Source organism: Kogia breviceps, chromosome 15 (genome assembly GCF_026419965.1).
Source record: "Kogia breviceps isolate mKogBre1 chromosome 15, mKogBre1 haplotype 1, whole genome shotgun sequence".
Lineage (NCBI taxonomy): Eukaryota > Metazoa > Chordata > Mammalia > Artiodactyla > Physeteridae > Kogia > Kogia breviceps.
This window is the reverse complement of record NC_081324.1, coordinates 23,220,023-23,247,979: the sequence shown is the minus strand read 5'-3', so window position 1 is coordinate 23,247,979 and position 27,957 is coordinate 23,220,023. Positions and strand designations below refer to the sequence as shown.

The 27,957-nt window shown below is 43.8% G+C and overlaps 1 protein-coding gene across 2 annotated transcripts in view; it reads right to left on the bottom strand.

Moving 5' to 3' along the window:
• The window catches only part of MYO5B (myosin VB), a 353,322-nt gene that overhangs the window by 115,972 nt on the left and 209,393 nt on the right, over positions 1-27,957 (bottom strand). For both annotated transcript variants that reach the window (XM_059039745.2, XM_059039744.2), the window contains exons 8-10: positions 20,283-20,390; positions 16,345-16,454; positions 11,282-11,547 (exon numbers count right to left, since the gene is read on the bottom strand). In XM_059039745.2, coding sequence (XP_058895728.1) covers positions 11,282-11,547; positions 16,345-16,454; positions 20,283-20,390 — 484 coding nt within the window. The remainder of the gene's footprint in view (positions 1-11,281; positions 11,548-16,344; positions 16,455-20,282; positions 20,391-27,957) is intronic.

The following is a 27,957-nucleotide window of genomic DNA, read 5'->3' as shown; positions in this document are numbered from 1 at the left end:
ATTAGTTTGAAATGAGAGGAGAGGGTAACAGAGGTAGAGTATCAAGCATGACACTCACTTCCAAGTAACTGAAAACAAAAGATTCAGTGGGTTTCTGAAAGGTATCTTTTCTGAAGGTTTCTGAAAGATAGCTGGAAGGTGTGTGAAGCCCAAAGGAAACAAGGCAGAACACCATGATTGGGAAAGGGAGATAACAGGAAATAGTTCAATGTAAATCCCAGTTTCTGCCAAATGTTGCCACTGTCTCCCAGATTAAGAAATGATGTCACTGGGCTTCCCTAGCGGTGCAGTGGTGAGAATCTGCCTGCCAGTGCAGGGGACACGGGTTCGAGCCCTGGTCTGGTAAGATCCCATATGCCGCGGAGCAACTAGGCCCGTGAGCCACAACTACTGAGCCTGCGCGTCTGGAGCCTGTGCTCTGCAACAAGAGAGGCCGCGACAGTGAGAGGCCCGCGCACTGCGATGAAGAGTGGCCCCCACTCGCCACAACTAGAGAAAGCCCTCGCACAGAAACGAAGACCCAACACAGCCAAAAATAAATAAATTAAAAAAAAAAAACGTCACCGTGGCTCTAAGGCCCAGGACTAGAACATCACTAAAAAAAAAAAAAAAAGAAAGAAAGAAATGATGTCACTAACCTGATGGATCAGAAAGAGTACCTCCAGATTCAAGTCACCTGCTTTCCTGTGAAGTTTTTGGTTTTAGTCTCCTAAGCGTTCATTACATACCTTCTTACCAGAAAAGAAAGAGAATGATTTCTCAGCAGACCAGAACTGATGAGGAGCAGGCGTATGTACATTCAGGGTTATCCATAAGTGCTTACTTGGCCACAAATGGCCCAGTTAGACAGCAGCTGGTTAACGCTGAGCCCACCTTATCTAAATTGGCATCCTGAACTCTGCCCACAGCATGTGAAGCCGGCACTAACTGAGTAGATGGAGGAGGAACCATGCGTGGCATTTCTCTCTCCCCAGGAGGAGGTGAATCGCTTTCTAAATATGACCACTTTAAGACAAGGTTTGAAAAAGTAAATTAGCTTCTGAGAAGGAAAAAGGATTTTAAAAAGAGAAAACAGCATAGCACACCTGGAAGGAAGCAAAAGGGGAAGAAACTCCCCGAGAGTGCTTGTCTAGGGTCCCAGGCTGCACAGCGCCCCCGCGATGGGACCTGTCCTTGCTGGAAAGCTGTCAGATGTTCTCAAAGGAACCCACGGCCACACGGGGAGGAAGGAGACACACAGGTCAGGAGCTGGCACCAGAAATAGGAGATGGAGTCCTAAGGATCCCCATCCACCCACGGACAACTGCACCTTCACACCAAAGACAAGTCTTCCCTGTGATCTATTTCTCCCCTTTGGGCGGGCACAGGATCTTAGAGCAAATAAACTCAGTTATAAAAATTAAATGGCAAATATGAACACAAAATCCCAGCTTGCAGAGGCTCAGCTAACACCTCCAGACTCAGCAGCACCAGCAGCCCAACCCACAGAGGCCTTCCCCACCACCACCACCAATAGGCAAAGCCTCTTGCTGGGGATCCCTTGGAAGGGAGGAGATAGCTCCTCCCTCTTTAAGCTCAAGGCACTGCTAAGACAGTATGTACCTATAACAGAACTGAGGCATGATATTGTACGTATCAGTAGCACTGCAGTCATAATATTTTTACGTGCCATTAACAATGGGGAGACCTTCAAGGTGGTGGAGGAGTAAGACATGGAGTTCACCTTCCTCCACAAAAATACATCTACACGTGGAAGAGCTCCTGCAGAACACCTACTGAACGCTGGCAGAAGACCTCAGACTTCCCCAAAGGCAAGAGACTCCCCCATGTACCTGGGTAGGGCAAAAGAAGAAAGGAAAAACAGAGACAAAAAAATAGGGACAGGACCTGCCCCACTGGGAGGGAACTGTGAAGGAGGAAAAGTTTCCACACACTAAGAATCCCCTTCACTGGTAGAGACAGGGGGTGGCGGGGGGGCGGGGGAAGCTTCAGAGCCACGGAGGAGAGCGCAGCAACAGGGGTGCAGAGGGCAAAGCGGAGAGATTCCCGCACAGAGGATCTGTGCCGACCAGCACTCACCAGCCCGAAAGGCTTGTCTGCTCACCCGCCGCAGCGGGTGGGGGCTGGGAGCTGAGGCTCGGGCTTCAGAGATAGGATCCCAGGGAGAGGACTGGGTTTGGCAGCGTGAACACAGCCTGAAGGGGGCTAGTGCACCACAGCTAGCCGGGAGGGAGTCCGGGAAAAAGTCTGGACCTGCCAAAGAGGCAAGAGACCATTGTTTCGGGGTGTGAGAGGAGACAGGATTCCTGCTCTGTGTGCCCACAGAAGGCAGGGCACCATCTAAGCGAGCTCCAGAGACGGGCATGAGTTGCAGCTATCAGCTCAGACTCCAGAGACGGACATGAACTGCTAATGCTGCCACTGCTGCAACTGAGAAGCCTGTGTGCAAGCACAGGTCACTACCCACACCCGCCACTGGGAGCCTGTGCAGCCCGCCACTGGCAGGGTCCCGGGATCCAGGTACAACATCCCTGGAGAACACACTGTGCGCCTCAGGCTGTTGCGATGTTATGGTGGCGTCTGTTGCCGCAGGCATGGCCCACATTCCAGTTGTGACTACCATACCCCTCCCTCTCCCCGGCCTGAGTGAGCAAGAGTCCTAATGAGTTGCTGTTTTAACCCCCTCCTGTCTGGGTGGGAAACAGACACCTGAGGGCAACCTACACACAGAGGAGGGACCAAAACCAAAGCTGAACCCTAGGAGCTGTGTGAACAAAGAAGAGAAAGGGAAATTTCTCTATTCACCCTAAGGAGTAGCAGATTAAATCCCACAATCAACTTGATAAACCCAGCATCTGTGGAATACCTGAAGAGACAATGAATGTTCCCAAAGTTCAGGTGGTAGACTTTGGGAGCAACTGTAGACTTGGGGTTTGCTTTCTGCATCTGATTTGTTTCTGGTGTTACGTTTATCTTAGTTTAGTTTTTAGTGCTTGCTATCATTGGTGGATTTGTTTACTGATTTGGCTGCTCTCTCCCTTTTTTCTAAATTTTTTTATTTTTAAATTTTTTTATTTTTGTGAGTGTGTATCTGTATGTTCCTTTGTGTGATTTTGTCTGTTTAGGTTTGCTTTTACCATTTGTCCTAGGGTTCTGTCTGTTCGTTTTTTGTTTGTTTTCCTTGGGATTTTTTTTTTTTAATGAGTGTGTGTGTAAATGTTTCTTTGTGTGATTTTGTCTGTTTAGTTTTGCTTTTCCTGTTTGGTTTGGGGTAATATCTGTTCGTTCTTTTTTCTTCTTCTTCTTCCTTTTCTTCCGAGCTGTGTGGCTGGCAGGGTCTTGGTGCTCTGGCCACTTGTCAGGTCTGAGCTTCCAAGGTGGGAGAGCCGAGTCCAGGACAATGGACCACCAGAGACCTACCGGCCCCAAGTAATATCAATCGGCGAGAGCTCTCCCAGAGATCTCCACCTGAACACTAAGACCCAGCTCCACCCAACGGGCAGCAAGCTCCAGTGCTGGACACCCCATGCCAAACAACTAGCAAGACAGGAACACAACACAACCCATTAGCAGTCAGGCTGCCTAGAGTCATATTAAGTTCACAGACAACTTAAAACACACCACCAGACACAGAGCTGCCTGCCCGAAGGACAAGATCCAGGTCCACCCACCAGAACACAGGCACCAGTCCCTCCACCAGGAAGCCTACACAACCCACTGAACCAACTTCACCCACTGGGGGCAGACACCAAACATAACAGGAACTACGAACCTTCAGACTGTGAAAAGGAGACCCCAAACACAGTAAGTTAAATAAAATGAGAAGACAGAGAAATATGCAGCAGATGAAGAAACAAGGAATAAAACCCACAAGACCAAACAAATGAAGAGGAAATCAGCAGTCTACCTGAAAAAGAATTCAGAGCAATGATAGTAAAGATGATCCAAAATCTTGGAAATAGAATGGAGAAAATACAAGAAACGTTTAACAAGAACCTAGAAGAACTAAAGAGCAAACAAACAATGATGAACAACACAATAAATGGAATTAAAAATATTCTAGAAGGAATCAATAGCAGGATAACTGAGGCAGAAGAACAGATAAGTGACCTGGAAGATAAAATAGTGGAAATAACTGCCTCAGAGCAAAATAAAGAAAAAAGAATGAAAAGAATTGAGGACAGTCTCAGAGACCTCTGGGACAACATTAAATGCATCAGAATTTGAATTATAGGGGTCCCAGAAGAAGAAGAGAAAAAGAAAGGGTCTGAGAAAATATTTGAAGAGATTATAGTAAAAAATTTCCCTAACATGGGAAAGGAAATAGTCAATCAAGACCAGGAAGTGCAGAGTCCCATACAGGATAAATCCAAGGAGAAACACGCTAAGATACATATTAATCCAGCTACCAAAAATTAAATACAAAGAAAAAATATTAAAAGCAGCAAGGGAAAAGCAATAAAAAACATACAAGGGAATCCCCATAAGGCTAAAAGCTGATCTTCAGCAGAAATTCAGAAAGCCAGAAGGGAGTGGCAGGACATATTTAAAGTGATGAAAGAGGAAAACGTACAAGCAAGATTACTCTATCCAGCAAGGATCTCATTCAGATTCGACAGAGAAATCAAACGCTTTACAGACAAGCAGCAAAAGCTACGAGAATTCAGCACCATCAAACCAGCTTTACAACAAAGGCGAAAGGAACTTCTCTAAGCAGGAAACACAACAGAAGTAAAGACCCACAAAAAAACCCCCAAAACAATAGAGAAAATGGTAACAGGAACATACATATCGATAATTACCTTGAATGTAAATGGATTAAATGCTCCAACCAAAAGACATAGACTGGCTGAATGGAAACAAGACCCATATATATGCTGTCTAGAAGAGACCCACTTCAGACCTAGGGACACATACGGACTGAAAATAAGGGGATGGAAAAAGATATTCCGTGCAAATGGAAATCAAAAGAAAGCTGGAGTAGCAATACTCCTATCAGACAAAATAGACTTTAAAATATCAGACAAAATAGACTTTAAAATAAATGCTATTATAAGAGACAAAAAAGGACACTACATAATGATCAAGGGATCCATCCATGAAGAAGATATAACAATTGTAAATATTTATGCACCTAACATAGGAACACATCAATACGTAAGGCAAATGCTAACAGCCATAAGCGGGGAAATAGACATTAACACAACAAGAGTAGGGGACTTTAACACACCATTTTCACCAATGGACAGATCCTCCAAAATGAAAATCCTCCAAAATGAAAATAAATGAGGAAACACAAGCTTTAAATGACATATTAGACCAGGTGGACTTAACTTATATTTATAGGACATTCCATCCAAAAACAACAGAATACACTTTCTTCTCAAGTGCTCATGGAACATTCTCCAGGATAGATCATATCTTGGGTCACAAATCAAGCCTTGGTAAATTTAAGAAAATTGAAATTGTATCAAGCATCTTTTCTGACCACAATGCTATGAGACTAGATATCAATTACAGGGAAAAAAAACTGTAAAAAAGACAAACACATGGAGGTTAAACAATACACTACTAAATAACCAAGAGATCACTGAAGAAATCAAAGAGGAAATCAAAAAATACCTAGAGACAAGTGACAATGAAAACACGACGATCTAAGACAGATGAGATGCAGCAAAAGCAGCTCTAAGAGGGATGTTTATAGCAATATATTCCTACTTCAAGAAACAAGAAAAATCTCAAATAAACAACCTTACCTTACACCTAAAGCAATTAGAGAAAGAAGAACAAAAAACCCCAAAGTTAGCAGAAGAAAAGAAATCATAAAGATCAGATCAGAAATAAATGAAAAAGGAATGAAGGAAACAATAGCAAAGATCAGTACAACTAAAAGCTGGTTCTTTGAGAAGGTAAACAAAATTGATAAACCATTAGCCAGACTCATCAAGAAAAAAAGGGAGAAGACTCAAATCAACAGAATTAGAAGGCTTCCCTGGTGGTGCAGTGGTTAAGAATCCACCTGCCAATGCAGGGGACACAGGTTCAAGTACTGGTCTGGGAAGATCCCAACCCATATGCCATGGAGCAACTAAGCCCATGCGCCAAAAGTACTGAGCCTGCGCTCTAGAGCCACCAGCCACAACGACTGAAGTCCATGCGCCACAACTACTGAAGCCCACACGCCCTAGAGCCGGTGTTCTGCAACAGAGAGACCACTGCAATGAGAGGCCCGTGCACCACAACGAAGAGTATCCCCTGCTCACTGCAACTAGAGAAAGTCTACGCGTGGCAACGAAGACCCAACACAGCTAAAATAAATAAATAAATTAATTAATTTTAAAAAGAGCAAGTTTATAAAAACTAAAAAAAATTTTTAAAAAGAATTAGAAATGAAAAAGGAGAAGTAACAACTGACACTACAGAAATACAAAGAATCATGAGATACTGCTACAAACAACCATATGCCAATAAAATAGACAACCTGGAAAAAATAGACAATTTCTTAGAAAAGTACAACATTCAAAGACTGAACCAGGAAGAAACAGAAAATAAGAACAGATCAATCACAAGCACTGAAATTGAAAATGTAACTGAAAAACTCCCAAGAAACAAAAGCCCAGGACCAGATGGCTTCACAGGTGAATTCTATAAAACATTTAGAAAAGGGCTAACACCTATGTTGCTCAAACTCTTCCAAAATATAGCAGAGGGAGGAACACTCCCAAACTCATTCTACAAGGTCACCATCACCCTGACACCAAAACCAGACAAAGATGTCACAAAGAAAGAAAACTACAGGCCAATATCACTGATGAACATAGATGCAAAAAATCCTCAACAAAATACTAGCAAGCAGAATCCAACAGCACATTAAAAGGATCATACACCATGATCAACTGGGGTTTATCCCAGGAATGCAAGGATTCTTCATTCAATATATGCAAATCAATCAATGGGATACACCATATTAACAAACTGAAGGATATAAACCATATGATAATCTCAACAGATGCAGAAAAAGCTTTCGACAAAATTCAACACCCATTTATAATAAAAACCCTGCAGAAAGTAGGCATAGAGGGAACTTTCCTCAACATAATAAACGCCATATATGACAAACCCACAGCCAGCATTGTTCTCAATGGTGAAAAACTGAAACCATTTCCACTAAGATCAGGAACAAGACAAGGTTGCCCACTCTCACCACTCTTATTCAACATAGTTTTGGAAGTTCTAGCCACAGCAATCAGAGAAGAAAAAGAAATAAAAGGAATCCAAATCGGAAAAGAAGAACTAATGCTGTCACTGTTTGCAGATGACATGATACTATACATAGAGAATCCTAAGGATGCTACCAGAAAACTGCTAGAGCTAATCAATGAATTTGGTAAAGTAGCAGGATACAAAACTGATGCACAGAAATCTCTGGCATTCTTACACACGAATGATGAAAACTCTGAGAGTGAAATTAAGAAAACACCCCCATTTGCCACTGCAACAAAAAGAATAAAACATCTAGGAATAAACCTACCTAAGGAGACAAAGGACCTGTATACAGAAAACTATAAGACACTGATGAAAGAAATTAAAGATGATACAAACAGGTGGAGAAATATACCATGTTCTTGGATTGGAAGAATCAACATTGTGAAAATGACTCTACTACCCAAAGCAATCTACAGATTCAAGGCAATCCCTATCAAACTACCGCTGGCATTTTTTACAGAACTAGAACAAAACATTTCACAATTTGTATGGAAGCACAAAAGACCCCGAATAGCCAAAGCAATCTTGAGAACGAAAAATGGAGCTGGAGGAATCAGGCTCCCTGACTTCAGACTATACTACAAGGCTACAGTAATCAAGTCAAGACTGTATGGTACTGGCACAAAAACAGAAATATACATCAATGGAACCGGATAGAAAGCCCAGAGATAAACCCACACACATATGGTCACCTTATCTTTGATAAAGGAGGCAAAAATATACAGTGGAGAAAAGACAGTCTCTTCAATAAGTGGTGCTGGGAAAACTGGACAGCTACATGTAAAAGAATGAAATTAGAACACTCCCTAACACCATACACAAAAATAAACTCAAAATGGATTAAAGACCTAAATGTAAGGCCAGACACTATCAAACTCTTAGAGGAAAACATAGGCAGGACACTCTATGACATAAATCACAGCAAGATCCGTTTTGACCCACCTCCTAGAGAAATGGAAATAAAAAGAAAAATAAACAAACAGGACCTAATGAAACTTAAAAGCTTTTGCACAGCAAAGGAAACCATAAACAAGACCAAAAGACAACCCTCAGAATGGGAGAAAATATTTGCAAATGAAGCAACTGACAGGGGATTAATCTCCAAACTTTATAAGCAGCTCATGCAGCTCAATATCAAAAAACAAACAACCTAATCCAAAAATGGGCAGAAGACCTAGATAGATATTTCTCCAAAGAAAATATACAGATTGCCAACAAACACACGAAAGGATGCTCAACATCACTAATAATTAGAGAAATGCAAATCAAAACCACAATGAGGTATCACCTCACACCGGTCAGAATGGCCATGATCAAAAAATCTACAAACAATAAATTCTAGAGAGGGTGTGGAGAAAAGGGAACCCTCTTGCACTGTTGGTGGGAATGTAAATGGATACAGCCACTATGGAGAACAGTATGGAGGTTCCTTAAAAAACTAAAAATAGAACTACCAGATGACCCAGCAATCCCACTACAGGGGATATACCCTGAGAAAACTATGATTCAAAAAGTGACATGTACCACAATGTTCATTGCAGCACTATTTACAATAGCCAGTAGATGGAAGCAACCTAAGTGTCAATTGACAGATGAATGGATAAAGAAGTTGTGGCACATATATACAATGGAATATTACTCAGCCATAGAAAGAAACAAAATTGAGGTATTTGTAATGAGGTGGATTGACCCAGAGTCTGTCATACAGAGTGAAGTCAGTCAGAAAGAGAAAAACAAATACCGTATGCTAACACATAAATATGGAATCGAAAAAAACAAATGGTTCTGATGAACCTAGGGGCAATATAGTAATAAAGACACAGACGTAGAGAATGGACTTGAGGACACAGGGAGGGGGAAGGGGAAGCTGGGACGAAGTGAGAGAGTAGCACTGACATATATATACTACCAAATGTAAAATAGATAGCTAGTGGGAAGCGGCCGCATAGCACAGGGTGATCAGCTTGGTGCTTTGTGACCACCTAAAGGGGTGGGATAGGGAGGCTGGGAGGGAGACGCAAGAGGGAAGAGATATGGGGATATATGTATATGTATAACTGATTCACTTTGTTATACAGCAGAAACTAACACAACGTTGTAAAGCAATTATACTTCAATAAAGATGTTAAAAAAAAAAAACCAACAAGAACAGTGAATCTCCACATTAATCTTCCCACACTATAAACTCAGTTAAAATAGATTCTTGCCCAGGTAGATTAAGGGAACCAGGTCAGATGCTGCATCCTGACTTTCTCTAGCTCTTACATCAGAATGTAACACTAAAGATCAGGTTTTTTGAAACCCAATTACCTGAAAGTACTCATGGCAGAGGGATGAATAACACAGAATTAATTACTGACAGCTTGGTAGTATGTTTCCTGGGTGCACAGACTGTGCTATGTTCCTCTCCCCAGAGCAACTGGAAGGGCTGAGTCAAAAAGCAGGCACTCGACGGAGCAGAAGAGAAGTGGCATGTCCACAGTCACTCGGCTAGAACCTTGGAGAGCCCGCAGAGGATGCATTCTCCTGCCTCCCCCAAGCTCATCCTCCACTGTGCTCCTCATCACCTAGGAGGTGGCTTTTTCCCTACCATCTGGACTGTGCTCCTGTCCCAAAGGGTCTCCCCCAACTGCCCATGTTCTACCCTCTCCTTGAAAGATTGAGTTCAAGCCTCACCTTCCACGTGAAGCTTTTCCTGACTGTGCCAACAAGCGTGCACTCTTCTGCCTTGAAACTCGTACAGCACCAAGTGTCCAAACCCTCAAACTGACCCTGTTACAATTTCTTCTGTTGTCTCTTGTATTATGTAGCTCGTGCATGTGACTTAACTCTTCAGCATGTTCTGGAAGCCTCTGCGATGCCAGAAATCAAGTTTACTGACACAGCACGTGACATGATTTGATTCAAATCGCAGTGATAAACAAGAGCAGCAGAGATGGAGCTGGGACAGCCTATCTATCTTTGCACGGGAAAGCAGCCGCTTCTAGAGGAGGTTTTCCTTTACTACAGCCTCAACATAAGGTGAGCACCAGCTTGTCAGCTCACTGAGCAGTCGTTTCTACCAGAGTATCATGGCTGTTACAACTCTGCACTTCTAAGCGTCCAAAGTTCTATTTTAAGACAGAAACCATGACCTCTATGATATAAAGATCCAGGAGGATTTCATCTATTATTAGCTTAAAGAGGGCAGGACATTGATCATAAAAGAAGTGCAGGTAAGGTTTCAACCCAGTACATATAATTTCAAGCAATTCTAGAAGGACCTGGAATGCACCTAAGAGAGACTTGTGGCTCAAAACTTCCTTTCAAGCTATAGAAACTAAAGAATAGAAGGGCTGTGATCTGTAGAGGGTCATTCAGCTAGCTGGGGACAGCAACGAGTCAGAAAGGCAGTCTTCTAGTGCCTAGTGAAGTATGCTTTCTACATGCCAGGTTGCCTCTCCCTGTAAGTTACACTGTTATGAGTAACCGTCTTTTCCACTAGGCTAGAATTCTAAAATGCAGAGAAACTTCAGGAATGACCACACACAATATCAATCTGTATCACAGCACTGGGCACAGTTACAGTATTAAAACAATCACCTTGATTGGTGACATGGTGAATGAGGTCAGATGATAGCTTTAAATAAAACATAACTGGAGTAGAAAACCTGAATTTAAGTTCACAGAAACCTCCAGTCTGATGTTGGACAAGACGCTGCCATCTCTGGGCCTCAGTTTCCCAAAAGGACAAAGGGATGTCTGTGGGGTTTCTCAGTGGGGGAGCTACTGGCGTTTGATAGGGTCCATTCTTCCTTGGGACTGTCCTCTGTATTGTAGGACACCTAGCATCCCCGGCCTTGGGCCACCAAGTGCCGGCAGAGACCCAGACACTGTGACAACCCAAAATGCCCCCTGCCCCCATATTTCACACTCCCCTGCTTGAGAATCACCAGGAAAGTCTCCAAGGTCCCCACTGGCTCTAAAATGCCAGCAGGAAGACACCAGTGATCAGCGGGAGGAGGCACAGTCCTACCCGTAGATGTCCAGGACCCCGATGAAGGAGTGCTGCTTGAGGGAGGTGTGCAGGGCCTTGTTGATGTGCCCCACTATCCAGCCAAACAGCTGGGCGTAGATGTGCTTGGCCAGGGCATTGCGCGCGTTGACCACCTGCTGCAGGGACATGGTCTTGATGTAGGTCTCCGAGGCGGTGGCCAGCTTGCGATGGCACAGCCAGTGCTGCATCTGACTCTCCTCCACCCCCAGCAGTTGGCAGAAGTTGCTCAGGTGTTCATCCTCAGGCTGGAAGAGACATGGGAGAAGGGTTCAGCGGGGCGTTGAGGACAGCCCACCACCACGCTCTAGGGAGGGAAGGAACCCAACTCTAGGCCCCCCAGAATCCCATTTCATCCCTAGCCACTGCCCCAGCCATCTCATGCACTCTCACACCACTAGGTGACAACTGGGGCCCAATGAGTGTTGCTCAAACTGATAATACCTGCTAATGAACAAATCATCAGCCGGGCTTTAAAAAACAACTCTCCACTTTCCCTGTCCCCTCCTCCCCTGCCAGGGCCTGAAGGGTAACTGGAGGAGAGGGCTCCAGAGTGAAGGGAGCAGGATGAGAACTGATAACTCAGGAACAGATAATCCATTAAGAATTAGGAGCCAGAGGCAAAATCACAGTGAACGTAGCTTCCAACTGCAGAGTTCCACATGCAGCGCTCAATCCACAGCCCTGGAAAGGTCCTCGCTTTTGAGTGTTACCTTGGGCTCACACGCGGTCTAGAGCAGTGCGCTCGGAAACGAGCCCTGAGCTGACCCCCTTGGACGATGACAGCACACTGACATCACACCATCCTAAGCTTCCAAGCAGATTTGCTTTCATCTTAGCCTTGGTCATACTAAACACGTAACGGAACTTATTTATATTCTTTAAGCACTTGCCACTTGGAAAGAAAGTGAATCTAGGTGGAAAGCTAGGACAAATGGCAAAAAATAAGGAACAAATTTTGACTTGGGAAGATCACTTGGAACACTGTAGCTGATATTCATGTTTAGAGCTGGGAGAAACTAGGGATGCCTCCAGCGTAAGTCCCTTTTCCATACAGGTAAGAAACTGAGCCCCAGAGAAGTACGAGAATGCACCCAGGTAGCCAGCTGCATTTCATCTTGACCCTCAGTTACCCAAAGTACCAATCACATCACCTTGCCCTTGAGTCCCTGATAACCAAATCACCCACAGAGTCTTGTCTTACTTTGCCCAAGTGTGTAGGTGTCCTGGGTCCCCCTTGCTGCCCATTCACAACACCCCACAGAAAACTTGCTGTTCCTCTAGAGGTTCTTCTCGCGCATTATTCATTCCCTCATCTGAATCCCCCAGGGGAAGTTGATAACCCAGCCATGAGCCTGCTGGAGAGCTTAATAACTCCGAGGCTGAAAGGGAATCCTTAAGAATGTCATGTGCCACCTCCTAATGGCCCTGAACTGCTTGTGGGAATCATTTTCCGATGACGCTGCCACCACCTAAATGCAGGCTTGTTCAATGAAAATTAACACAGATAACTGTACCATTTCCCCAGGCCATTTTTTCTCCCTCCTACAGATACTTAAAATCCATCTACCCAAATACACATAATTACAAAATAATAAAATGTCAGAGTAGGAAAGAACCTCCAAAAATCATTAAGGCCAGTTTTTCTGGAGTATGGTTTGTGGAGTTGGAGTAATAGTTACAAAGGCCATTAACTGGCTTTACTCAACAAAAGTGGGGGGCCGGGAGAGTGATAGTAGGTTGAACGTGATGGAACCAGCTTGTTAACGTACTCTGTAAACACACACACACACACACACACACACACACAGAGTTCCACAAGTTTTGGAACTTTTCAATCATCACCACGGGACAGGTTTCCATTGGCTGCAGCAGGGAGTTGCCTGCCCATCTATTACCCGCTCCTGATTGTTGATTAAAGATACTAACTGAAACTGATTTAACATTATGCAATTACACTTAAGCTTAATTAAATGATGCTAAATCCATTAAAGACAGCCAGCATCACAGGCAGCTGATGAGTTTTGTGGGCCCATATTGCCAAATTCAAGAAACAAATTGCCTCTGGTGTCCAAATAATTGCATGCTACTACATCTCCAAGGTAACTCTGGCAGTTATGGAACATATTTTCATGCTTTAATTAAAAATAACAACTACCAAGCAGAAGGCACCACTGCATCTGGACAGACACCCCTTCCACAGTAGGAGGTCCACCCTATGCACCCAAGGCATAAACCAAAATCCTTGCACTAGCGATCATTTAGCAAAGCATTTCTTGAGCGAGCACACACTGCGTGCCCAGCAGCGTGCTGGGCACAGATGGGGAACATCAGGCTAGTGGAAAACAGCCACAGCTCCAAGGACTGACCGTCCAGAGGAAGGAGCAGGGCTGGCAGTGGTGTGGAGCAAGAACGCTGGCTGGGCTTTGCCATTAACTGTCATTATGACTTTAGAGAGAGAGTTTCCTCTCTCTGGGCCTTAGTCTTTCCAACCCTGTGAAAGGAGACGGATGCTCAGAAGGTCCACTCTGGCTCTGCCAACAATGATAACAGTCGAGAACTCGAGCCCTCGAGCCCTGTGCCAAGGTGGGTAATATCACCCCCGCCTGCAGATAAGGAAGCAGGAAGGTAAGAAACTATCAGTAAGTGGCAGAACCAGGATTTGAACCCTAGCAGCCCTGACTCCAATTTCTCACTCTCAACTAGCTCTCAACACAGCCTTTAACTGGAGAACAATACGAGACCAGCCTACACCACGTACCTGTGCTCACAAACCTCTGCCTTCCTGTCGTCTCTGAGAGTAAGGGCCTGATGTCCAAGCCTTCACCTGTCAGGCATCCTCCCCTCCCTCCAGCACTATTTGTGTCCTCCTTCCCCACCCCCGCCTTCCCCAAGTGTGCCCTGATAGCCCTCCTTCACACAGTCTTTGCACACACACTCAGTGGGTGCCAGTGTGTGTCAGGGCTAGAAGAGTGAGCACAGGAGACACTGTCCTGGAGTTTAGTGGGGGAAATGGGCATCGATCAAATACCACCAGTAAATGTTCACTCTCCTTCTCACCAGAAGGTCCCTGCAGAGGCTGGTGCAGAGATCAACCCTAAGATCAGAGAGACACTTCCTTGATAAGCCCAAGTCCTGGCTCTCCAAAGAGGCCCTGGCCTCACTCAACCCACAGCCACAGGCGCCCAGGAACTCACTGGCCCTGGTCCTCGGGCCTCACCGTCAGCCCAGCCCAGTGCTCCTCTATTTGCTCACTTGCATCACCCCTGAGCCTAGAGAGCCTCCATCATCCATCCATCTGCTTACTGGGCATCTACCAAGTCCTGGGCACTGTGCTGGGTGCTGGTGATACAACAGAGAGCAAACAGTCCCCGTTCTCATAGACTTTGGAATCTCATGAGGGAGAGAGACACACAGCAAATCATCACATAATAAATGTAAAATTATAACCACGCTGAGAGATATGGAGGAGAGGCATGAACGCTGTAAGAACCCACAATGGGGGACGTGACCAGAATGTGACCTTGAGAAGGAGACTGGGGGAAGGGGAGGGTGGAGGCCAAGGGAAATCTGTCAGCTTTCCTGCATTTGGCCAGCCTAAATTAGGAGTTTTTCAATGCCAATGTTCCTAATCTCACCTGTCCCCAACACTAGGCAGAGTATGGTTGCCCTAAGGAACGGGGGGACATTTATGCGGACGTGTTGGGAGGGGAGGCACAGACCCTCTGTGCCTTTCTCAAGAGACACAATGCTTCACTGGACCTAAAGAGTGTCTGGCCTGCACTAGAGGCCCATCTGCCACCCACCAAGGCACCAGGTTCTCCTCTGCCCACCTCAATCCGTCTCACAGCATCACCACGGCCAACCACACTGCCCCGCCACACACGCGCACACACACCCACACATGCAGACAGGCACACGCACACACACTGACGTCCCGGGGTACCGAGCACTGCCCAGCTCCAGCCTTCCCTGCTTTCACAATGGGCCCAGTGGGTGATCCTCTCGTGAGGCTGCAGACTCCGTGCCGAGGATGGCGGCAGGCCTGACGGGGCCAGGGGCTCCAAACCCAAGGCTATTTCTCTCGTAGGTGTATGGGGGTGATGAGCTAGGCCAAATGCCAGCTACCATTCAGGACTTCCTCTCCCTTAAGGCAGGGCCAGGTTTAACTGGGTTAAAAAAATGCCTGCACAATTGAAAAAGGATCAGCTTGTGCGTGGCCTGGACACATGCCCACATTCCTATTCTGTAGTACTGTCTTCTGTATTTCCCCAGTTATTTAAATTCTAAGACCTTGGTAGAAAGAATCATACTTTGTACCTCCCAGGACTTGGCCATAAATGGACACAAAAGAGGTCTAAAAGAAACAATTGCAGATTCCTTACTCAAGGTCAGAATACCAGTTTTTTAGCCCAGCCCTATACCATCACATACCAGAGAGCACGCAACATGCTGTCTATACTACTTGTAATGGGCAGTGCTCCCCCACCCACCCACTTAGACATTTTTTATCTACCGCATATAAGGTACTACACTGGGCACCAAGAAAGTAAGTCATTAAGAGAATTTATGGAGCACTTCATAGTTTGCAATACTATCATATAGATGTCTCAGTATTCTCCTTTGTACTGTCAAAATCTTGGCAACTGTGGTTATCTGTCCTGTCCACCCAATTAGATTGTAAGCTCCTTGGAGACAGTGTCCAACACTCCTTCATATCCCTGCAAGCACAAACCGAAAGTACTCATGAGCTGATAACACTGTAGAATCCCATGGACTTTGGGTACTTGGGAAATCAAACCATCAAAAATAATTTATTGAGTAACCACTAAATTCCCTGCCCTCAACGACAGAAACTTGATGGCAGCTGATTTGAAAAGGATTTGTTGTTTTAAATAATTATCAGCAAGGGAACAGAAACCATTCCTCTTAAGAATAAATAACCTATGAATGTCCTTTAAGCGTAAAGGCATTTCAGTTGTATAAAACTGTACAAACAGAGTAAATTGTGTACATGTTATCTCTGGTGCTGGTGGGCAACTTACTGATATACTACAGGATTCACCATCGCGCTCGGCTTGAATCTCCACATTTCCAAGGTGTAGGATGGAAGCAATTATCTTAAAAATGTTTATCTGATGGGACTCTCTCACTCCTGGGGGGAAAAAAAAGGAATGAATGACACTCAGTATCCACGGTAGGAGAGAAAGAATGTTTTACCTTCGTTTTAAGGACTTAAGAAAAAATGTTTCATTTTCCTTTCTGGGCCAGTGACTCCGAAAATGATCCAGGCTCCTCACCAAGTAATTACCACTCACAGTAACAGCTCAGAGGGCAAAGGGGCTCCTTGGACTAAAAGAGAAATATCTTCACAGTGATTGTCCTGATCAAACCAGATGGGTCACGCTACCATTTTCACTCCTCCAAGAGCAAAGGAGAGGCAGCAATCAAGCAGACCCATTTTGGACTTCATTTCAACCAACATTTTATGGATATTTTTATGAGTTTAATAAGAATGGTCATTTATCTGAAGTCATTTTTCTCCCAACATAATATCCTGCAAACATCTGTGACACACATCTGAAGCGCCAATGGAGAAAGAAGAGGAGAAATTTCTCCTGGGGGTGCTGTTATGGGGCTGGATGGCCAGCTGGCCCTTGGCTGTTCCCCTGGGGACTGTTGTTTGCCACACTATATGCTCCATCAGTTATAGACACACACACCTACTCTGGAGCCACTGACAGCAGATATCTACTGTCGATTTTGTTATTTATGCATGTAAGTTATCAAAGACATGGATACTCTCTTAAAATTTATATTTAGCTTTAAGGCATTATCATTTCTTTTTGAATTACCAAATATTTCAGACTTAAAAAAAGGCTACAGACTAATATAATGAACACCAGTTGACCTACCATTCAGTTTAAGAGATAATACAGTTGTTCTCCAAATTCTTCCCCAGATGCAGTTACTTATTTTTAAGGCAATATTTTACTCAGGCTTTAAAAAAAAAATAGTCAGTGACACCTATATAAATGGGAGTAAAGTTGTGTCATGTTAGGATTAAAAACTTTACTCAGATAATCAACAAAGTGGACAACCCAAGCACGAACTAGACAAATTAACTCTACACTTTAGAGTTAGATGACCACTACTGTGTAAACTTCATAGGGTCAGGGATTTACTTTTTAATTTTTATTACACATCTTCAAAATATACAAACTTAAAAAAAATTACAACGAATCCCTGTTCTTGCTTCATCATTATATCCCCACTGCCTGGCACACAGTAGGTGCTCAGAAACATGAGTGACAGAATGACTATTGATACTTGTTACGCAGACGGAAGTCCTTGCAAATGTCTACAGAAATGCATGCATTGTTCAAACATCTGGTTATACTTAAACGAATAATCCAAAAAACAGCCAGAGGGTGAACAATTTAGGCACAGGTCTTGAGTGTAACTGAGTAAGAGTGGCAAAAGAAAGACCAGTTAAAGCCAGAGGCTGAAACCCAGGACAAGACAGGAGGCTGGACAGTTATGCACCTGTATAGGGAGTAAAGCACTGTACAGTGCTCTCAAGTAAGTCTCACAGAAGAACTAGTCAGGAAGTGGGTGCTGGGCCCACCACAGGATGAGAGGGATATATCACTTTCCTCTCCCCTTCTCTTATTCTGAGGAATGAATGCTTTGTCAGTTTCCAAAGACCTAATCACCCTGTCACAGTAGGAATTTAAGTAGTAGATACTGGATGACTGACTCTTGAATCCTAACAATAGTTAAGATTTCTATGCTATACTGACCAGAAAGTCCCTTTTTAATACAGGATTCTCTGAATAAGCAGTACCTCTTTACAGGAAGCAACAAAACAAATTTTAAAAAAATCAGACACTAAATCTGAAAGGCTCATAGCACACAGCTTGTTTTTGTAAATAAAGTTTTATTAGAACAGTCACGTCTTTCCTTTTACATTTTGTCTATGGTTACTTTTGCACTACAGTGGCAAAGTTAAGTAGTTGCTACAGAAATCGTATGGTCAAAAGGGCCCAAAATATTTACTATCATGTCCTTTAAGAAAAAGTTTGCCAACCTCTGGAATTTAAAAAGTGGACATGTTTATTAAAGAGTAGGGAAGAATGGCTTATTAAATAATTAATTTTAAAAAATTCCATTTGCTTTGAGAATTAAAGCACCTAGTCTCCTTAGCGCTTTGGAGGGAACAACCATCTCCTTGGATCAGCTTATGCCTACTGCTCCCACCAGCACTACAGGGGCCTTCTCCTTTCTTAGCCGACTGCTATCCTCCTCAACATCAAGTCTCCGCTGTACCTGCTCCCCAGCGCTGGAAAAGAAAACAGCTCTGTGGTGCTGGGGAACTCAGGGACACCTGTACCCGGTTTATCATCTCTCAGCTTCAAATCTGCCCTTCTTTGCCCTGCTTTGTCACACTGGTGCTAGAGCCGGTAAACATTTCCCTTTGGCCTGCTGGTGGCATGTCACACTTGGTCAAGAGAGGGCACTGCAAGGACTTCACAAGGCAAGAGCAGCAAGAAGCCGTTTCCATTCCTAGTTCTGGTCCTCCACAGTCATCAGTATTCACCTTGGAAGCCCAGCCACCTGCCAGGTGAGTTCCAGCTGTGTCTTCAGGCCATGCTCCCCCATTAGCAGCTGCTTCTGAGAAGTTTTGGCTCCACCACACCCCAGGGCACTACAGACTGCTTACACAGACCAGGGATGGCCCACACCCTCCAGCAGGTTCCTTTACCACCAGAGGGCTTCCTGATCTTGGGGCACCCGCATCCTCCTAGAAATGTTCCAGATCTCAGCCTGGCATGGGGGGCTCTGCTAGTCAATAGCTCCTGTACTGGCTGCTCCTCCTTACCCTCAAGGCAGTTCTTTTACACCCACTATTTCTAGACCCCTAAAATCCTCTTATTTATAGTTACTTATCTACTACTGCTCTTGTTAACAATTATAGTAATTTTTCTCTTTTGGAATAACCAGTGTGGTTTCTGTCTCATGGGTACAAAAGGCAAACCACATCTATCCACCAGTTATCCAGAGAAGTGAACAGCACTCAGATTTCAGCACATGAAGTCCTGGCTTTCTCCCCATATGGAGATCAGGGCATGTCCTGTTTGGCCATGCTTTATTTGGACATTGGATGAAACCTCCCTGATTCCCAAAGAACCTAAGAAATGCTGCTCTGGGTTGGTCACATGACTCAGAAGCCAAATGTCTGTCAGGGAAGGGCTGGGAAAAGCACCAGGTCCTCCCGAGCCACTTTGTGGATTTCAGGCTAACTTCCCAAGCTTCCCCTTTTCTGGCTGCAGGTCCCAGGAATTTACCACTTCCATTTTCCAGTTAAGCACAGACTGCCTTCCAGTTTACCACTTGGGGGCTCTTTTCCCCCAAAACTGGCTGGGGAAAGGGGCAGTGTTCTCCAGCTCTACTCTCTTATATGACCCAGAAGCACAGAGAGATCTTGATTTATGGATTCCACTGCTAAGTTCTATATGGAAACAGCAACAACAGAAATAACACTGCACGTATGGCAGAGCTACTAGACCTCTGCAGTCTGTTTCCCACTTGGAGACCCTGACTGTGGAACATGGGTGGTTTCAGTCCCTAAGGCATGTTCCTTCTGCTACAACACACTGCCTCAAACCCTCAAAACAAAAAGACAGGGCTCTTCTTGGTTTTCATCCATTGGTGTCAATGCCCTGAGGGAGTGAAAAGGAGTACTTGGCAATGCCCCAGAGATCAACTCTCAAATCCTATTGTTAAGAAAGGGCACCAAAGTTCCATGCCGTAAGCTTTGGAGCCCAAGGGTTGGGATGGAATAAGTATGAAGATATTCACCAAGAGCAAGAGGGCTTCCCCACCAGCTCATGAAGGTTGGCAAGCAAAGCGGGACATTGCCATGCTTTTTCTCCACGCAATCAACCCTCTGGGCCTTTCTCCCCACCCCCAAGTTCCTTACCAAGGAGTGTGAAGGCTTGTCGAGTCTTCTCAAAGTCCTCAGCATCATCTACACCCTCGATGGACGTGTCTCCTCCCTGTGATGTATAGAAGAAGTCCTCGGCACAGGCTGTGGTGGGAAAGGAGGTGAGGCATCAGGCATGGGAGGGACACTTCATCCCCAGGTTCACCACAGACCACGCCCCACGAGGATGTCCACTCCCTGAGCAAGCTGCCCCAGGCCAGAGTTCATTCCCAGCTGGATGTGGAACTCTTTCAAATATCATCTTTACTGACAAAGGCAAGTGGGAGAGAAAACTGAGTAACAAAAGACAGAAAAGTACAACACAGTGACAGAACCCGTTGTTGCATTGGTGTTAAAACTGATATGTGAAAGACAAGGGAACATAAAAGTCATGGCAAGTTCAAGTTACAGTAGCATCGACCACTGACTTGTTTCCTAAAAGGCTCTGATAGACACAGTAAAATGTACACCCACCCTAGAACCAGACTTCCATGACCATCAATAATCTTAGTCTGATAACCTCGTTGGACACATGAGGGGCAATGATGTGCCCAGAGTGACACGATTTGTTTTTTTTTTTTAAACATCTTTATTGGAATATAACTGTTTTACAATAGTGTGTTAGTTTTTCCTTTACAACAAAGTGAATCAGTTATACATATACATATGTTCCCATATCTCTTCCCTCTTGCATCACCCTCCCACCCTCCCTATCCCACCCCTCTAGGTGGTCACAAAGCACAGAAGTGATCTCCCTGTGCTATGTGGCAGCTTCCCACTAGCTATCTAAGTTACATTTGATAGTGTATATATGTCCCTGCCACTCTCTCACTTCATCACAGCTTACCCTTCCCCCTCCCCATATCCTCAAGTCCATGCTCTAGTAAGTCTGTGTTTTCTTCCCATCCTACCACCAATCTCTTCATGACATTTTTTTTCCCTTAGAGTCCATATATATGTGTTAGCATACAGTATTTGTTTTTCTCCTTCTGACTTACTTCACTCTGTATGACAGACTCCAGGTCCATCCACCTCATTATAAATAACTCAGTTTCATTTCTTTTTATGGATGAGTAATATTCCATTGTATATATGTGCCATATCTTCTTTATCCATTCATCTATCGATGGACACTTAGGTTGCTTCCATGTCCTGGCTATTGTAAATAGAGCTGCAATGAACATTTTGGTACATGACTCTTTTTGAATTATGGTTTTCTCAGGGTATATGTCCAGTAGTGGGATTGCGGGGTCGTATGGTAGTTCTATTTGTAGTTTTTTAAGGAACCTCCAAACTGTTCTCCATAGTGGCTGTATTCAATTCACATTCCCACCAGCAGTGCAAGAGGGTTCCCTTTTCTCCACACCCTCTCCAGCATTTATTGTTTCTAGAGTTTTTGATGATGGCCAATCTGACCGGTGTGAGATGATATCTCATTGTAGTTTTGATTTGCATTTCTCTAATGATTAATGATGTTGAGCATTCTTTCATGTGTTCATTTGCAATCTGTATATCTTCTTTGGAGAAATGTCTATTTAGGTCTTCTGCCCATTTTTGGATTGGGTTGTTTGTTTTTTCGTTATTGAGCTGCATGAGTTGCTTATAAATTTTGGATATTAATCCTTTGTCAGTGGCTTCATTTGCAAATATTTTCTCCCATTCTGAGGGTTGTCTTTTGGTCTTGTTTATGTTTTGGTCTTGTTTATGGTACCCTTTGCTGTGCAAAAGCTTTTAAGTTTCATTAGATCCCATTTGTTTATTTTTGTTTTTATTTCCATTTCTCTAGGAGATGGGTCAAAAAGGATCTTGCTGTGATTTATGTCATAGAGCGTTCTGCCTAATTTTTCCTCTAAGAGTTTGATAGTGTCTGGCCTTACATTTAGGTCTTTAACCCATTTTGAGTTTATTTTTGTGTATGGTGTTAGGGAGTGTTCTAATTTCATACTTTTACATGTAGCTGTCCAATTTTCCCAGCACCACTTATTGAAGAGGCTGTCTTTTCTCCACTGTACATCCTTCCCTCCTTTATCAAAGATAAGGTGACCATATGTGTGTGGGTTTATCTCTGGGCTTTCTACCCTGTTCCATTGATCTATATTTCTGTTTTTGTGCCAGTACCATACTGTCTTGATTACTGTAGCCTTGTAGTAGAGTCTGAAGTCAGGGAGCCTGATTTCTCCAGCTCCATTTTTCGTTCTCAAGATTGCTTTGGCTATTCGGGGTCTTTTGTGTTTCCATACAAATTGTGAAATTTTTTGTTCTAATTCTGTGAAAAATGCCAGTGGTAATTTGATAGGGATACCATTGAATCTGTAGATTGCTTTGGGTAGTAGAGTCATTTTCACAATGTTGATTCTTCCAATCCAAGAACATGGTATATTTCTCCATCTATTTGTATCATCTTTAATTTCTTTCATCAGTGTCTTATAATTTTCTGCATACAAGTCTTTTGTCTCCTTAGGTAGGTTTATTCCTAGATATTTTATTCTTTTTGTTGCAATGGTAAATGGGAGTGTTTTCTTAATTTCCCTCTCAGATTTTTCATCATTCGTGTATAAGAATGCCAGAGATTTCTGTGCATTAATTTTGTATCCTGCAACTTTACCAAATTCATTGATTAGCTCTAGTAGTTATCTGGTAGCATCCTTAGGATTCTCTATGTATAGTATCATGTCATCTGCAAACAGTGACAGCATTACTTCTTCTTTTCCTATCTGGATTCCTTTTATTTCTTTCTCTTCTCTGATTGCTGTGGCTAGAACTTCCAAAACTATGTTGAATAAGCGTGGTGAGAGTGGGCAACCTTGTCTTGTTCCTGATCTTAGTGGAAATGGTTTCAGTTTTTCACCATTGAGAACGATGCTAGCTGTGGGTTTGTCATATATGGCCTTTATTATGTTGAGGAAAGTTCCCTGTATGCCTACTTTCTGCAGGGTTTCTATCATAAATGGGTGTTGAATTTTGTCAAAAGCTTTCTCTGCATCTATTGAGATGATCATATGGTTTTTCTCCTTCAGTTTGTTGATATGGTGTATTATGTTGATTGATTTGCATATATTGAAGAATCCTTGCATTCCTGGAATAAACCCCACTTGATCATGGTGTATGATCTTTTTAATGTGCTGTTGGATTCTGTTTGCTAATATTTTGTTGAGGATTTTTGCATCTATGTTCATCAGTGATATTGGCCTGTAGTTTTCTTTCTTTGTGACGTCTTTGGTTTTGGTATCAGGGTGATGGTGGCCTCATAGAATGAGTTTGGGAGTGTTCCTCCCTCTGCTATCTTTTGGAAGAGTTTGAGAAGGATAGGTGTTAGCTCTTCTCTAAATGTTTGATAGAATTCGCCTGTGAAGCCATCTGGTCCTGGGCTTTTGTTTGTTGGAAGATTTTTAATCACAGTTTCAATTTCAGTGCTTGTGATTGGTCTGTTCATATTTTCTATTTCTTCCTGGTTCAGTCTCGGCAGGTTGTGCATTTCTAAGAATTTGTCCATTTCTTCCAGGTTGCCCATTTTATTGGCATAGAGTTGCTTGTAGTAATCTCTAATAATCTTTTGTATTTCTGCAGTGTCAGTTGTTACATCTCCTTTTTCATTTCTAATTCTATTGATTTGAGTCTTCTCCCTTTTATTCTTGATGAGTCTGGCTAATGGTTTATTAATTTTATTTATCTTCTCAAAGAACCAGCTTTTACTTTTATTGATCTTTGCTATTGTTTCCTTCATTTCTTTTTCATTTATTTCTTATCTGATCTTTATGATTTCTTTCCTTTTGCTAAATTTGGGGTTTCTTTGTTCTTCTTTCTCTAATTGCTTTAAGTGCAAAGTTAGGTTGTTTATTTGAGATGTTTCCTGTTTCTTAAGGTATGATTGTATTGCTATAAACTTGCCTCTTAGAACTGCTTTTGCTGTATCCCATAGGTTTTGGGTCGTCGTGTCTCCATTGTCATTTGTTTCTAAGTATTTTTTGATTTCCTCTTTGATTTCTTCAGTGATCACTTCGTTATTAAGTAGTGTATTGTTTAGCCTCCATGTGTTTGTATTTTTTTACAGATCTTTTCTTGTAATTGATATCTAGTCTCATAGCGTTGTGTTCGGAAAAGATACTTGATACGATTTCAATTTTCTTAAATTTGCCAAGGCTAGATTTGTGACCCAATATATGATCGATCCTGGAGAATGTTCCATGAGCACTTGAGAAAAATGTGTATTCTGTTGTTTTTGGATGGAATGTCCTATAAATATCAATTAAGTCCATCTTGTGTAATGTATCATTTAAAGCTTGTGTTTCCTTATTTATTTTCATTTTGGATGATCTGTTCATTGGTGAAAGTGGGGTGTTAAAGTCCCCTACTATAATTGTGTTACTGTCGATTTCCCCTTTTAAGGCTGTTAGTATTTGCCTTATGTATTGAGGTGCTCCTATGTTGGGTGCATAAATATTTACAATTGTTATATCTTCTTGGATTGATCCCTTGATCATTATGTAGTGTCCTTCTTTGTCTCTTGTAATAGTCTTTATTTTAAAGTCTATTTTGTCTGATATGAGAATTGCTACTCCAGCTTTCTTCTGATTTCCATTTGCATGGAATATCTTTTTCCATCCCCTTACTTTCAGTCTGTATGTGTCCCTAGGTTTGAAGTGGGTCTCTTGTAGACAGCATATATATGGGTCTTGTTTTTGTATCCATTCAGCCAGTCTGTGTCTTTTGGTGGGAGCATTTAATCCATTTACATTTAAGGTAGTTATCGATATGTATGTTCCTATTACCATTTACTTAATTGTTTCGGGTTGTTCTTGTAGGTCTTTTCCTTCTCTTGTGTTTCTTGCCTAGAGAAGTTCCTTTAGCATTTGTTGTAGAGCTGGTTTGGTGGTGCTGAACTCTCTCAGCTTTTGCTTGTCTGTAAAGGTTTTAATTTCTCCATCAAATCTGAATGAGATCCTTGTTGGGTACAGTCATCTTGGTTGTAGGTTTTTTTCCTTCATCACTTTAAATATGTCCTGCCACTCCCTTCTGGCTTGTAGAGTTTCTGCTGAAAGATCAGATGTTAACCTTATGGGGATTCCCTTGTGTGTTATTTGATGTTTTACCCTTGCTGCTTTTAATATGTTTTCTTTGTATTTAATTTTTGACAGTTTGATTATTATCTGTCTTGGCGTGTTTCTCTTTGGGTTTATCCTCTATGGGACTCTCTGTGCTTCCTGGACTTGATTGACTATTTCCTTTCCTATATTAGGGAAGTTTTCAACTATAATCTCTTCAAATATTTTCTCAGTCCCTTTCTTTTTCTCTTCTTTTTCTGGGACCCCTATAATTCGAATGTTGGTGCGTTTAATGTTGTCCCAGAGGTCTCTGAGACTGTCCTCAGTTCTTTTCATTCTTTTTTCTTTCTTCTGCTCTGCAGTAGTTATTTCCACTATTTTATCTTCCAGGTCACTTATCCGTCCTTCTGCCTCAGTTATTCTGCTATTGATCCCATCTAGAGTATTTTTAATTTCATTTATTGTGTTGCTCATCGTTGCTTGCTTCCTCTTATTTCTTCTAGGTCCTTGTTAACTGTTTCTTGCAATTTGTCTATTCTATTTCCAAGATTTTGAATCATCTTTACTATCATTATTCTGAATTCTTTTTCAGGTAGACTCCCTATTTCCTCTTCATTTGTTAGGTCTGGTGTGTTTTTTATCTTGCTCCTTCATCTGCTGTGTGTTTTTCTGTCTTCTCATTTCGCTTATCTTACTGTGTTTGGGGTCTCCTTTTTGCACGCTGCAGGTTCGTAGTTCCCGTTGTTTTTGGTGGCTGTCCCCAGTGGCTAAGGTTGGTTCAGTGGGTTGAGTAGGTTCCCTGGTTGGGGGGACTAGTGCCTCTGTTCTGGTGGATGAGGCTGGATCTTGTCTTTCTGGTGGGCAGGTCCACGTCTGGTGGTGTGTTTGGGGATGTTGCTAGCCTTATTATGATTTTAGGCAGCCTCTCTGCCAATGGATGGGGCTGTAGACCTGTCTTGCTCTTTGTTGGGGATAGGGTGTCCAGCACTGTTCATTGCTGGTCCTTGAGTGAAGCTGGGTCTTGGTGTTGAGATGGAGATCTCTGGGAGATTTTCGCCATTTGATATTGCATGGAGCTGGGAGGTCTCTTGTGGACTAGTGTCTTGAGGTTGGTTCTCCCACCTCAGAGACACAGCCCTGGTGCCTGGCTGGGGCGCCAAGAGCCTTTAATCCACACGGCTCAAAATAAAAGGGAGAAAAAATAGAAAGGAAAGAAAAGGAAGGAAGGAAGGAGGGAGGGAGGGAGGGAGGGAGGGAAGGAAGGAAGAAAGCAAGAAAGGAAGGAAGGAAGGTGGAGAGGAAGAAAGGGAGGAAGGAAGAAAGGAAGGGAGGAAGGAAGGGAGGAAAGAAGGGAGGAAGGAAGGAAGAAAGGAGGGAAGGAGGGAAGAAAGGAAGGAACAAAGGAAGAAAGAAAGAGAGAAGACAAAATAAAGTAGGATAAAGTATAGTTATTAAAATAAAAAATAATTATTAAGAAGAAAAATTTCTATTAAAAAAAAAAAAACAGAAAAACGGGTCGGTCTAACCCTAGGACAAATGGTGAAAGCAAAGCTATACAGACAAAATCTCACATAGCAGCACACACATACACACTCACAAAAAGAAAAAAAAGGGGAAAATAATAGTATATCTTGCTCCCAAAGTCCACCTCCTCAACTTGGGATGATTCGTTGTCTATTCAGGTTTTCCACAGATGCAGGGCACTTCAAGTTGACTGTGAAGCTTTAATCCGCCGCTTCTGAGGCTGCTGGGAGAGACCTCCCCCTCTCCTCTTTGTTCGCACAGCTCCTGGGGTTCAGCTTTGGACTTGGCCCCGCCTCTGCGTGTAGGTCGTCCGAGGGCATCTGCCCTTCGCTAAGACAGGACGGGGTTAAAGGAGCAGTTGATTCGAGGGCTCCAGCTCACTCAAGCTGGGGTGAGGGAGTGGCACGGGTGTGGGGCGAGTCTGCAGCGGCAGAGGCCGATGTGACGCTGCACAGGCCCAAGGCGCGCCGTGCGTTCTCCCGGGGAAGCAGTCCCTGGATCCCGGGACCCCGGCAGTGGCGGGCTGCACGGGCTCCCGGGAGGGCCGGTGTGGAGAGTGACCTGTGTTCACACACAGGCCTCTTGGTGGCGGCAGCAGCAACCTTAGCGTCCCACACCCGTCTCTACTGTCCGTGCCGACAGCCGCAGCTCGCGCCCGTTTCTGGAGCTCCTTTACGCGGTGCTCTTAATCCCCTCTCCTTGCGCCCAGGAATCAAAGAGGGAAGAAAAGGTCTCTTGCCTCTTCGGCAGCTCCAGACTTCAACCGGACTCCCTCCCGGCCAGCCGCGGCGCACTACACCTTCAGGCTGTTTTCACTCTGCCAACTCCAGACCTTTCCCTGGGATCCGACTGAAGCCCGAGCCTCAGCTCCCGGCCCCCGCCCGCTCCGGCGGGGGAGCAGACAAGCCTCTCGGGCTGGTGAGTGCCGGTCGGCACCGATCCTCTGCGGGAATCTCTCCGCTTTGCCCTCCGCACCCTGTGGCTGCGCTCTCCTCCGCAGCTCTGGAGCTTCCCCCTCCGCCACCCACAGTCTCTGCCCTCGAAGGGGCTTCTAGTGTCTGGGAGCCTTTCCTCCTTCACGGCTCCTTCCCACTGGTGTAGGTCCC